We start from the raw sequence: 13,985 nt of genomic DNA, 5'->3' as shown, positions 1-13,985 counted from the left end.
TACAAACCCGTGTCCCCTGCATCGGCAGGCGGACTCCCAACCACTGCGCCACCAGGGAAGCCCCTTGTATGATTCTTGATGTTATATTTGCATGCCCCTAGTCCATCTGCCTAGTTATGACTCACAATTTGTCCTCATTCAAGTCACAGTTGAAATGTCGCCTTGACCACTGTGACATGCTGGTTTATTTTCTTCAGTATTTAATTGCAGTCTGAAAATATTGTTTATTGTCTTTGCCTTCCCCCCTACAAGAATATAAGCTCCATGAGAGTAGAAACCTATATTCCCGTTTTGTTTTGCTGCTTTTATCTTCAGAGTCCAGAAGAGTAGGCATTCAGAACTTACTGAGTGGGTGAACTTTGTGCCCTGACTCTTGTGTACTGGAGTTCAGATTTTTTAATGGTGCTAACCCTCAGCCTGTCCCTTCAGAACCTGAAACAACTTACGTGATTCACCCACATTCCTCGTTCATAGGGCTTACTAACACTTAGCTACTGGTCTAACAGCTAACAGGTAGTCATTCTAATAATTCTGATATTCCCTTTAACTAACATGGAGTTTTACTTTAAAAGGACTTAGAGATCTCATTTTTTCATCAAATTTTAAAAAACAACTGTTATTTTCTGTTTTAATATCATAAATTCAGTTATGATTCCTTATAGGATTTTACACAGTAATATTTTACTTCGTAAAGTGAGACAATATATATGGTAGGTACTCAGATGTTAATGTACCTTTTCATTAAAAACTTTCATTATTAAAATTGCTTGCCTTTAAAAATATATATAGATACTTGAAGCACATTATTATCAAGTACTTAAAAATTAAAACTTGAAATCTTTTTGTCTTCAACAGTAACTCAAGAATTGAAAGATATTTTTAAGGCAAAGATACTCTCCCTCTACTCAAAGGCAGCAAAGATCACAGAGAAGGTAGAAACAACAGATATTTTAAAATAAATGTTTCCAGAACTAATTCTCCTCTTGATATGGTTCTAGTTCACTGTTTTTTCCTAGTTCATTCTTATTCAAAATAAAACCTATTTTATTTTGCTTAATGTTGAACCCACAGACCTTTCTAATGGACCATGTATAAAGACAGCATGCTTATAAGATGTAGGTTTTAATGTAGTTGATCACATTTCATTTAAAATTTTTTTGGAGTCTCTTATTCAGGAGTTGACTGACTAGAGTAAATCAATAATGGAAATTAGCTCAAACATATTATTTCAGTGCATGAAATAAAGAACTAAGTTTTCTGATATATGCTTTTAATATACGGCCCAGGATTATGAACTACTGAGAAGTATTAAATTGTTTTGTGATAATGATTTTTAAAATTTATGCACATGACTTTGGTTAATAACTTTAAAATGAATATTTGGACTATTTTTACTATAAAGATATCTGACTTGACTGTGGTGAAACTTTATGCTAAAAAATTATTTAAAAATTAATCCCACTTAACCGTGTTTGTTTTCAGATGGATTTATAGTCCTTCTTTCTTTTTTTCTTTCAAATTACTTTTAAACATTAGCATGTACGCCACAGATCCAAAAAATGAACATTTGGAGGATAAAAACATCCAATCATCTACAACTCCTCAGGTAAAAAATTAAAACTATATTGTAACATATGACATGAAAACAATCTGATGTTAAAATTTATTTTTGAAGTTTACTTAATAGGTTTTTATATATGTTTGGTTTAAAAGTGAGAAGTGGTCATTTTATACTATGAAACCATAGAAAATGAATTCATAGCCCTATACTTATTGAATGTGAAAGATATCCATGACATATTGTTAAGTAAAAAAGCAGATTATGGAACACTAGTATATTTACATTTTTATTAATAAATAACACACATACTCTCTCTCCCTTTCTCAGTCTCCCTCTCTCTTTTACATACATGCACACATTTCTAGATAAATATATATCAATATGTTAGCAATGGTTAACTCTGAATAGTGGGATTTGGAATGACTTTATTTTTTTCTGCTTATCTATATTTTTTGTTTTTCTAGCATGATCATGTGTTACCTGGGTATTTAAAAAATAAATGATTCAGGCTAAAAAAAAAAAAAAAAAAAAGAAGTGGTCATTTTAAAATAGCTAGTTTTAATATGTCCCAAGAAATGGGCAAAAGGAATGAAAACATGGAAGGGTTGACTATAAATTATTTTGGAACCAAAGAGGCAGATTTTAGGAATAATGAAAATTTGGCTTACTATTTCTTGCCATGTCCAGAATAAAGTTAGTAGTTTAGAGTAAAAGAGGTAAAGAAAAATCTAAATTAATTAAAATGTGCTGTACATTCGAAGGAGACCCACGTTTTTATTTTTGCAAGTATGTAGAGTAAGTCATTAGACCTTTTGTTGACCTAGTTTTACTAAATATTAATTGCTCATAATTAGAATTATAAATTGTTTATTTTTATTATTTTTTCTCTTTTTTTTTTGCGGTACACGGGCCTCCCAATGCCGTGGCCTCTCCCGCTGCGGAGCACAGGCTCTGGACAAGCAGGCCCAGCGACCACGGCTCACGGGCCCAGCCGCTCCGCGGCATGCGGGATCCTCCCGGACCCGGGTACGAACCCGCACCTCCTGCATCGGCAGACGGACTCCCAACCACTGTGCCACCAGGGAGGCCCCTAAATTGTTTATTTTTTAAATAGAGGTTTCTGCAGTTCTTAAGGGCCAAAAAAGTCCTTTTTAAAAAATGTTTAAAATATTCACCATTGATCCTAATTACTTTATCTGTAAAGACTTCATCTTACTCTATGTAAATTTATTATAAATTCTGAAATAATAAAACTTAAAATAATATGGTTTTATTGTATATGACCTTTCACCCACCCTAATCAAAACTCACCTTTGTGTCTTTACCCTGAACCTTTTGTATAGTGACAGACTTTCCAGAAAAAGGTCTCTATATCAGAACTCCAACAGATTAATCATGATCCGGTTTAAAGAACTTTGATTTTAAAGAGCTACATAATCCGTTTACACCAGCTTCTATGGTGCCTCTGTCTCCCTAGTCATTAAATGCTTCCTCTTCCTTTCCTTATTCTGTCCAAGCTCTCTAGCCTTTGTTACCATTTCTTGTGACAATGTGATGTTCTCTCTCCACTGCACTCAAAAATATTATCAATACACTCAAAGCATTGGCCTGCATGTCCACACACGTACATGCATACGCACACACACATGCATCATGATAACAGCAAGGATGTTTGAATATCGCTATTCCATGGTTAACTATTCTGTTCTGTTTCTTTTTAATCTTTTGTTTTGGTTTGGTTTTTACCTTGGGAGAAGCCTTTCAATATTCTCACAAACTAAAGGTGTCTTTTTCCCTCCTAAATCAGCAGTTTCATTATTAGACTAATTACCATTAAATACTGGAAGATTGAGGTATACCCATAAACCATCTAAATATGTTATCTATAAATAGTAGTGGAAAAAGCATGAACATTGAATTTCTGAAAGCTTGATCTGTTTTCTTCGCATTTTTCTTTGTTATATAATTTTTCAAATGAAATGAATCCAAGTTAAATTATATTTCACCTCCTTTCCAATTTAGTTGCATTTTAATTCTACAAAAGTTTTGCTGAATGATGTTTGGGAGTTAGACTAAGTAGGGACAGTTTTAATTATTCTGCCTGCACTATAGGCGTACTTATTCAGTATACATAAATCACAAATGAATATGGCAGGGAGACAGGTCTACAAAAGGCTAAATCAAGGTGCCCTACAAAATACACTGTTGTTACCTCCCCAAATACCTATTGATATAGAGCATGAATATTATTTTGTATGTATAATTCTCCATGTTCACAGTAATAATATGAATTTAATTATGAAATTTGGTTGTCTCTTACATTCATAAAATTGTACAAGTATATTTCTTAAAAGACTTTCTTGTTTTTACTTCAGATCCTCAAAGCTAGTGATACTAATGAACATGAAGAAACTAAGGAAACTGTCTTGTCAAAAACAGAGGAAACAAAACCACAGATGGAAAAGAAGTGTTCTTGTCCTCCACAAGGAACACTGAATGAAACTATTACAAATGGTATGTGAAATAAGATATGTAAATGGATAGAAAATGAGAAATATATTTGATAAGTATTAAAATACAAGCCAACAAAGACACTGCTTAATCTATACACTCCAGATCAGATGAGCAGCCCTGTTTACAAGCAATATGTGGACAAAGAAGAAATAGTTCCTTAAATCTGTCAAAAATAATAATTGCTTAACAGATCTATATTTTAATGTTTTTCATGACTTTTTATGTTAAATTTTGGGAATTAGAAACAGAAGTGATAGAAAGATTTTTATTTAAAACCTACTTTTGACATTTAGTTTTAAGTAGCTAGAAGGAACATTATATTTCTGCCAATATTAAGGTTCTTATTTAAATTAAGCCCCAAATTTTATGCTGTCTTAAAGAGTTGTGTAGAACTTGCTTTCCCACTAAAATTTTAAAGCATCTCATTGTCACCAAATATTTATAGAAGGTTTTTTTCCCTAGATTTCTATATGATTAAACTTGAGAGAGAGCGAGAGAGCGTTTGACCTCTAGAAGTACAGATCTCACAGAAAACAAAAATTAGATTAAAATATGATGAAGGATTAGTATTTGAAGTTTACATTGTTTTTCTTTGCTGCTTGCTAACTTTAAACTGAAAATTTTATTAATTGATGTAGTAAATTCATTTAGGAAAAGTTGCTTTTTAATTAAAATCAGTATTCTTAAGGCCCTGAATCTAAAGTAAACTTGAACATCTGCCAATGTAAGTGACTGGACTCCTTTCTGCACATAGGTCTCACATACACATCCCCATGACTTTATTTAGGGGGCAGTTTCTATACAGCAGTTGTTAGAAGTAGGGCCGGTGCATGTGGAAGAGAGGGAAATGTATTGGTCACCAAAGATTATCCATTGAGGTTGAGGACTGTGGTTTGCTCAGGAACTAGTTGAGGAGTTTTATAACAACAAACTTTGATACTTATAACTGGTTTCCCCCTTTGTTTTCCTTCATTTTTGATTTTGCAAATTTAGAGAAATTCATAGGAAAAAGGAGCTTCATGTTTCTATCTTGGGGGTCTATATTCTTGTACTCTCTTTTTCAATCTGTCTCTCTCTCTCCCTCTCACATACACACCCTATTTTCAAACTAAACAAACTCTTAAAACAGTGTATACTCTGGATAATAGAAAGAAATAGAGCTGCGGTTTGTCAACAAGTCATGTTTAATTCAGCAATCCTGCAGTGCACACAGGTTAAATTAAATAAGAAATCTAAACTTTCAACCACATGTAGAAATCAGTCTCATCACTTTTAATCACACTGTTTATATCTTACTTGGAGGTTGGCTTCCCTAATCACAAAGAAATGGATACTCTAGGGCAATAAGTTTAGGTTTTAGGCTATTGCTCCTTTTTGTTTCTTTTTAGTTTACTTTGAATAAAGGTACTAACTTATTTCCATTATTTTTCCTTTAAATAAATGAAAGGGTAGCTTTATTATACATCCAACTATGATTTTCAAATAATCTTGGAACCAAATTTCTCCATTAAAATCTTACCACTAGTTTCATAAAGTAAGCAGTCTTGGTAGTTTAGAGCTCAAAAATAATATCCCAGACAATTCCAGTTTCTGATCCAGCATCATCACTCCATCCTTGCAACAAATAAAGAGCTGAACAAACTGAAAAATCATCAACTCTTCTTAGTTCCGTCAAAGAAGTGAGGTCACAGGGCAAATTACTGCCCCCCAAATTAGAGACAGGTTGATACAGAGAATCATAAGTTAGAGCAGAAACCTCTGCGGGAACCAATAGTGAGGGTAGGAAATTTGTCAATTAGCTGGAAGCTCAGTGTGGGCAAGTCTGAGAGTTAAAAACTATAGTAGGAGCCCAGTCATGGTGTTGGGGGACATCCTTTTGTGAGTTGTACCTCCAAGAGCCATCTGTCAGGGAGAGAGAAACGGTAACCACTGTGAAATACAACAGAGATCCTGTTCTTAATAAAACCTGCCTTCAAGAGAAACTGTAATATCAGAGTATAACCTGTGGGGACTTTATTAGCCTAACCAACTAAGGAGAAGAGAAATACCCAACTCCAGCCCTCTCTAGCCATACCATACAACCTAAGGGGGTGAAAAAAGAAAAAAAACCCTGAAAAGAACTTGTGAAATTTACATACAGGCTCACTAAAAGACTGAGGCCTAATCATAGGACTGTAGAACTCTTCTTCTTCCCCTACAACTTACCGTCACATTACCATAGGTCCTTTTACCAGCACATCATGTTCCCCTTTAAACAAAAATATATAAAATGTATTAAAAGGCACAAAACACGTTTTGAAGAGACAGAGAAAGCATCAGAACCAGACCCAGATATGGCAAGGGAGTTGGAATTATGAGACCATGAATTTAAAACAGCTCTAATATACTAAAGACTCCAGTGGAAAGGTAGACAACATGTAAGAACAGATGGGTAATGTAAACAGAGAGATGGAAACTCTAGAAATCAAAAACACTGTAACAGAAATGAATGCCTTCAATGGGTTCATTAGGAGACTATGCACTGAGGAAAGAATCTGAGCTTGGGGATTTGTCAACATAAACTTTCAGACCACAATGGACTTAAAAGTATGATTTATTAACAGAAAGGCAGCTAGAAAATCCCAGAATACTTGGAGATTAAACAATATACTTGTAAATACACATGGGTCAAAAAAGAAACCTCAAGAGACATTTTTAAATATTTTGAATCAAATGAAAATACAAGCTATCAAAGTTTGTGAGATGCACTGAAAGCAGCACTTAGAGGGAAAATTATAGCATTGAATGCATATATTAGAAAAGAAGAAAGGTATAAAGTCAGTTATCCAAGCTTCCACCTTAGGAAACTAGAAAAAGAAGCAAAATAAATTCAAAGTAAGCAAAGGAAAAGAAATAATAAAAATTAGAGCAGATATCAATAAAATTGAAAACAAGAAATAGAGAAAATCAATGAAACCAAAGGCTTGTCCTTTGAAAAGATCAGTAAAATTGATTGCCTCCAGCTAGGCTAACTAAGAAAAAAGAAAACATAAATCACATATCAGAAATGAGAGCGGGAACATCACTACACATTCCATGGGCATTAAAATGATAATAAAGGAACATCATAAACAACTCTATGTCCACAAATCTGATAGTTTAGAAGAAGTGGACCAATTCCTTGAAAGACCCAATCTACCAAAATGCACACAAGAAGAAATAGATAACCTGAATAAGACTATACCAGTAAAAGAAATTGAATCAACCATTAATAACCTCCCAAAACAGAAAGTATCAGACTCAGATGATTTCACTTGTGAATTCTACTAACTATTTAAGAAAGAAATTATACCAATTTTCTACAATCTCTTCCAGAAGATAGAAGCAGAGGGAAGCCTGCCAACTCATTTTATGAGTCTAGTATTACTTTCATACCAAAACTAAAGACATTAGAAGGGGAAAACGAACCAATATCTCTGATGAACATAGATGCAGAAATTCTCAATTTGTTGTAATTCTCTATATTAGCAAATAGAACTCAACAACATATAAAAAGAAGTATACTTTACAACCTTGTGGGATTTATCCTTGATATGCAAGGTTGGCTCACATTTGAAAATGAATTAATGTATTCCATCACATCAACAAACTAAAGAAGAAAAATCACATGATTATATCAACAGATGCAGGAAAAGCATTTGACAAAATCCAATACTCATTCATGATAAAAACTTCAGCAAATTACAAGTTCTTTGTCAACTTGACAAAGAACATCAATTAAAAATCTATAGCTGCCATCATACTTAATTGTGAGGGAATAGCTTTCCCAGTAAGATCAGGGACAAGAACATGATGCCCTCTCTCGCCGCTCCTTTTCAATATTGTACTGGAAGTCCTAGCTAATATAGTAAGACAAGAAAAGGGTATAAAAGGCATACAGACCGGGAAAAAAGATATAAAACTGCCTTTGTTCACACATGACATGATTGTCTATGTAGAAAATCTAAAGAATCTAGGGGAAAAAATCTCCTGCAACAACTAAAAAGTGAGTATAATAAGGTTGCAGGATACAAGGTTAGTATACAAAAGTCAGGGGTTTTTTTCCTATTTACCAACAATGAACAAATGGAATTTGAAATGAAAAACGTATCACCATTTACACTAGTACTTCCCAAATGAAATACCTTCATATAAATCTAACAAAATATGTACAATATCTACATGAGCAAAACTGCAAAATTCTGAAGAAAGAAATTTAAAAACTAAATAAGTGTATAGATTTTACACGTTCATGGAAGACTCAATATTGTCAAGAAATTAGTTCATCTCAACTCGATCTATAGATTCAATGCAACTCCAATTAAAATCCCCACATGTTGTTTCATGGTGTCGACAAATTCATTCTAAAGTTTATATAGATATTGCAAAGACCAAGAATAACTAACACAATATTGAAGGAGAAAAATTCAAAATTGAAGAACTGACACTACTCCCCTACAAGACTTACTATAAACCTACAATAATCAAGAGAGTATAATTTGGTGAACAGGATGTAAATATATTAATGGAACAGAATAGAGAGCTCAGAAATAGATAAACATAGTCAGCTGAGCTTTGACAAAGGAGCAAAGGCAACCCAATGGAAGAAAGGTAGTCTGGTGCTAGATCTACTGGATATACACATGCAAAACAAATTAATCTAGATCAGACCTTATGCCCTTCATAAAAATTAACTCAAAGTGGGACATAGACCTAAGTGTAAAATGCAAAACTGTGAAACTCATAGAAGTTAACATAGGAGAAAATCTAGATGACCTTAGTTATGGTGATTACTTAAAAACAAAACAAAACAGGGAAGGCACAATCCATGAAAGAAATAATTGATTAGCTGAACTTATTTAACATTAAAAACTTCCACTCTGTGAAAGACAATGTCAAGAGAATGAGCACACAAGCCACAAACTGGGAGAAACTATTTACAAAACACACAACTGATAAAGAACTATCCAAAATATACCAAGAACTTTTAGAACTCAACAATAAGAAAACAGACAACCTGATTAAAAATGGGCAAAAGACCTTAAAAGGCACTTCACTGAAGAAAATATACAGATGGCAAATAAGCATATAAAAATGTTCTCAACATCATATGTCATTAGGGAATTGCAAATTAAAACAACAAAGTACCACTGCATATCCATTAGAATGGCCAGAAGTCCCAAACACTGACACCAGATGCTGGTGAAGATTTGGAGCAACAGGAACTCTCATTCATTGCTGCTAAGAATACAAAATAGTACAGCCAATTTGGAAGACAGTTTGGCAGTTTCTTACAAAACTAAACATACTCTAACCATATGATTCAGTAGTCACTCTCCTTGATATTATTTACACAAATGGGCTAAAAATTTATGCCCACAAAAACCTGCACACAAATGTTTATAGCAGCTTTGTCCATAACTGCCAAAATCGGGGGGCAGGGGGTGCTTACACTGTTGGTTGTATCATACTCCTGTTTTTTTCCCAAACTCTCCATCATCTCCTAAAATTTTTGTTGTTAATAGTACTTTATTGAATTATAGTCAACATACCACAAAGTACAAAGATCTTAAGTGTACACAGCTCAATGAATGTAGACAAATGTATACATTTGTCGAAAACCATTGCTCACATCAAGATAACATAGAAAGGTCTTGCAACAGTATGACTTTCTTTATCCCTCTTCTGCCCTTGTGCTAGATTTATCATATATTTTACTTCTACATTCTTATTATTTTTGCTTTAAAAAAACAAAAGTCTTTGTTTTAAGTTTTAAAAAAATTCCCTTATATATGTTCACATGTTTACATTCTCTAGTTCTCTACATTTCTTTCTGGCAATCTGGACTTCCATGTGGGATTCTTTCCCTTCAGCCTAAAAAACTTTCTTTAATGTTTCTTGTTGTGTAATTGTGCTAGTAATTAATTCTCTCAGCTTTTATTTGTCTGAAAATGTCTAATTTGGCCTTTTTAAAAATTGAAGTACATTTGACATATAACAGTTTCAGGTGCATAACATAATGATTTGATATTTGTAAATATTGCAAAATGATCACCACAATAAGTTGATCATTCATGGTTAAAAATTTTTTGTGTGATGAGAGCTTTTAAGATCTACTCTTAGCAACTTTCAAATATACAATACAGTGTTCCTAACTATAGTCACCATGCTGTACATTACTTCCTCATGACTTATTTTGTAACTGCAAGTTTGAACCTTTTGACCCCTTCACCCATTTACCCACCCTCTTACCCTCTGCCTCTGGCAACCGTCAGTCTGTTCTCTACATCCATGAACTTGATTTTTTTTTTAATTCCACATATAAGAGAGATTATATGGTATTTGTCTTTCTCTGTCTGACTTATTTCTCTTAGCATAGTGCCCTCAAGGTCAGTCCATCTATGTTGTAGCAAATGTCAAGATTTTCCTCCTTTTTTGTGGCTGAATAATATTTCATTATATATACATATATATACTATATATAGTACTATATATATATATGTATATGTATCTACCATTTTTAATCCATTTATTCATTGATGAACATTTAAGGTGTTTCCATATCTTGGCTGTTGTAAATAATGTTGCTATGGACAGGGGGGATGCTTACATCTTTTTGAATTAGTGTTTTCTTTGGAAAAATACCCAGAAGTAGAATTACTGGATCATATGGTAGTTCTAATTTTTAAGGAACCTCCATTCTGTTTTCCATAGTGGCTACATCAATATACATTCCCACTGACAGTGCATGAGGGTTCCTTTTTCTCCACATCCTTGCCAACATTTATTACTTGTGGTCTTTTTGACTATAGCCTTTCTAACAGGTGTGAGGTGTTATCTCATTGGGTTTTTTTTTTTTTTTTTTTTTTTTTTTTTTTGCGGTCCGTGGGCCTCTCACTCTTGTGGCCTCTCCCGTTGAGGAGCACAGGCTCCGGACGCTCAGGCTCAGCGGCCATGGCTCACGAGCCTAGCCGCTTCGCGGCATGTGGGATCTTCCCGGACCGGGGCACAAACCCATGTCCCCTGCATTGGCAGGCGGACTCTCAACCACTGAACCACCAGGGAAGCCCCTCATTGGGGTTTTGATTTGCATTTCCCTGATGATTAGTGATGCTGAGCATCTTTTCGTGTACCTGTTTGCCATCTGTATGTCTTCTTTGGAAAAATGCCTATTCGGATCCTCTGCCCAATTTTTAATCGAATTGTTTGGGGTTTTTTTTGCTATTGAGTTGTATGAGTTCATTGTATATTATGAACACTAACCACTTATCATATATATGGTATGCAAATATTTTCCATTTGGTAGGTCGCCTTTTCACTTTGTTGATGGTTTCCTTTGGTGTGCAGAAGCTTTTTAGTTTGATGTAGTCCACTCCCCACCACCCGCCCTTTTTTTTTTTTTACTTTTGCTGCCTTTGCTTTTGGTGTCAAATCCAAAAATTCATCACCAATATCAACACTTAATACCTATGTTTTCTTCCAAAAGTTTTATGATTTCAGTTCTTATCTTCAAGTCTTTAATCCATTTTGAGTTAATTTTTATGTATAGTGTAGATAGAGGTCCAGCTTCCTTCTTTTGCATGTGACTGTTCAATTTTCCAAATACCATTTATTGAAAAGATTGTCCTTTCCCCATTGTATATTCTTGGCTCCTTTGTCATAAATTAGTTGACCATATATCAGTTTATTTCTGGACTCCAGAATAACAAATGACCTAGTGATCTATGTGTCTGTTTTTATGCTAATACCATACTATTTGATTACAATAACTTTGTAATATAGTTTGAAATCAGCACACATGATACCTCCTTTGTTCTTCTTTCTGACCTTTATTTTTGAAGTATATATTTTGTTGGGTATAGACTTCAAGTTCACAGGCCCTGTTTCCTTTAAGCCCTTTAAAGCTGTTCTTTCATTCTCTTTTGGCTTCCTTTATTTCCAATGACAAGCCAGCATAATTCTTATTGTTGTCCCTCTAAATGTAATTTGACTATATTTTCTGGATGATTTAAACTTTTTCTTTTCATCTTTGATTTCTACAGTTTAATTATAATGTGACTAGGCATACTGTTCCTTGTATTTATCCTGCTTGGGCTTCACTAGACTTTTTGGACCTGTGTATTGTCTTTCATCAATTTTGAAAAGTCATCTTCTCTTCAAATATTTATACTGCTCCATTCTCTCTCTCCTCTTCTTCTGGGACTTCAATTATACATATGTCACACCATTTCATATTGTTTCATAGGTTTTTTCTTTTTAAATTAATAGCATTTTAAAGCAATTTTTTTAGATTTACCTAAAATATGAGTGGTAAGTACAGAGAGTTTCCATTTAACCCTTTACCCCCTCATACACACATACAGTCTCCCCTATCACTAACACCTTACATTAGTGTGGTATATTTGTTACAATTGATAAACCAATATTATACATTATTATTAAAGTCCATAAATTACATTAGCGTTCACTCTTTGTGTTCTGCGGGTTTTGACATATTTATAATGATATGCATCCACCATTACAGTATCATACAGAATAGTTTCAGTGCCCTAAAAATTTCCTGTGCTCTAGCTATTCATTCCTCCCTCCTCCTGGAATCCCCTGGCAATCACTGATTTTTTTTTTTTTTTTTTTTACTGTCTTCATAGTTTTATAAACTTTAAGAAGTCCTCTTTATTCCTGGAGACTTTCCTCCCAGAGACATCCTTTTCTGCTTCCACCTATGTGGCTGTTTTCTAGGTCTGTGGAAGACTGTCATCCTAGAGCTTCCTTTCAATGCCCTCTTGGTTTGGATCTACTGTTTCCAAGATTAAAATCCTTCATCTTTCCTGGTTTCCTCCTGGTTTTGCTAGCATACATCCTCAAGTAAGTGCCAAAAAAAAAGGATACATGACAGCTAAACTTTCAGAGACCTCACATATATGAAAATGTTTTTATTCTGCTCTCACATTTGATTAGTTGGGTATATAATTCTAGATTAGAAATAATTTTTCATAGAATTTTGGAAGGGTTTATCTGCTGTCTTCTAGTATCTAGAGTTGCTGCTAAGAAATAGTATATAAATCTGTTTATGATTCATTTGGAAATGGCTTTTTTCAAGGTATCTAGAAGATTTTAGCATCTTCTCTATGTCTTTGCTTTTGCAACATTTTACAGTGATAAGTGTAGGTATGGATCTTTTTTCATGCTTTGTATTGAGCATTTAGTTGACCTTTTCAACCTGAACACTAAGAAAGTTGCATATTATTTCCTTGATAATTTCCCCCCTCCCCTCCTTTTTTTTTCTTTATTCTCTTTTCTGGTCAGATATTGGATGACCTGGATTGTTTTTTATCTCATATTTACCACCACTTTATGCTGCTTTCTGTTCTAGGAGATTTCTTTACTTCATTTTCAGTTTTTCATTTTTCCAGTTTTTCATTTCAGCAATCATATTTATTTTATCTCCAAGAACGCTTTTTTGTTCTCTAATTGTTCCTTTCATATGGTATTCTATTCTTATTTTATGTAAATTCTCAGATCTCTGAGAATATAATTTAAAATTTTTGTTTTATTTCATTCTGGTCCCTAAATTATCGGTTTCTTCTGAGGAAAGTTTTTCAGTTTGTTTTGCTTGACTTTTCCTTTTCTTGCTGCTGGGTTTTGTTTTATGTTAATGATCCTCAGTTGTCTGATACTTAAGAAGGAAGGTCTTAATAGCTTATGCAGATATACTATGCTGTTGTGAAGGTAGGACCTGTTGTCAGGTCCCCCCTCTGAGACCATCTTCTGCCTGGGACAGGGCAGGACAAAGCTTTATTGACTGATGGGCTTTAGTTTGTGGTGAATGGACATAGAGCTGACTATGAAGTTGTGGGCTTTTCACATGCCAGAATGAGTTGTTTTCACTCTG

At 34.0% G+C, this 13,985-nt stretch overlaps 2 protein-coding genes across 3 annotated transcripts in view; both read left to right on the top strand.

The window, feature by feature from the left end:
- SLC9B2 (solute carrier family 9 member B2) overlaps positions 1–1,606 on the top strand; it is a 69,793-nt gene extending 68,187 nt beyond the window's left edge. The window contains exon 13 of the mRNA XM_027103398.1: positions 1,537–1,606. Within this exon, the coding sequence (XP_026959199.1) occupies positions 1,537–1,563 (27 nt within the window). The 3' untranslated portion in view covers positions 1,564–1,606. The remainder of the gene's footprint in view (positions 1–1,536) is intronic.
- SLC9B1 (solute carrier family 9 member B1) overlaps positions 1–13,985 on the top strand; it is a 73,585-nt gene that overhangs the window by 24,299 nt on the left and 35,301 nt on the right. For both annotated transcript variants that reach the window (XM_027103400.1, XM_027103399.1), the window contains exons 2-3: positions 1,537–1,606; positions 3,937–4,075. In XM_027103400.1, the coding sequence (XP_026959201.1) occupies positions 1,538–1,606; positions 3,937–4,075 (208 nt within the window). In that variant the 5' untranslated portion in view covers position 1,537. The remainder of the gene's footprint in view (positions 1–1,536; positions 1,607–3,936; positions 4,076–13,985) is intronic.

Source organism: Aethalodelphis obliquidens, unplaced genomic scaffold (genome assembly GCF_003676395.1).
Source record: "Aethalodelphis obliquidens isolate GAN/ISIS:26980383/991018 unplaced genomic scaffold, ASM367639v1 scaffold6, whole genome shotgun sequence".
Lineage (NCBI taxonomy): Eukaryota > Metazoa > Chordata > Mammalia > Artiodactyla > Delphinidae > Aethalodelphis > Aethalodelphis obliquidens.
Note: the sequence above shows the minus strand (reverse complement) of the source record. Positions and strands in the feature narration are given on the sequence as shown.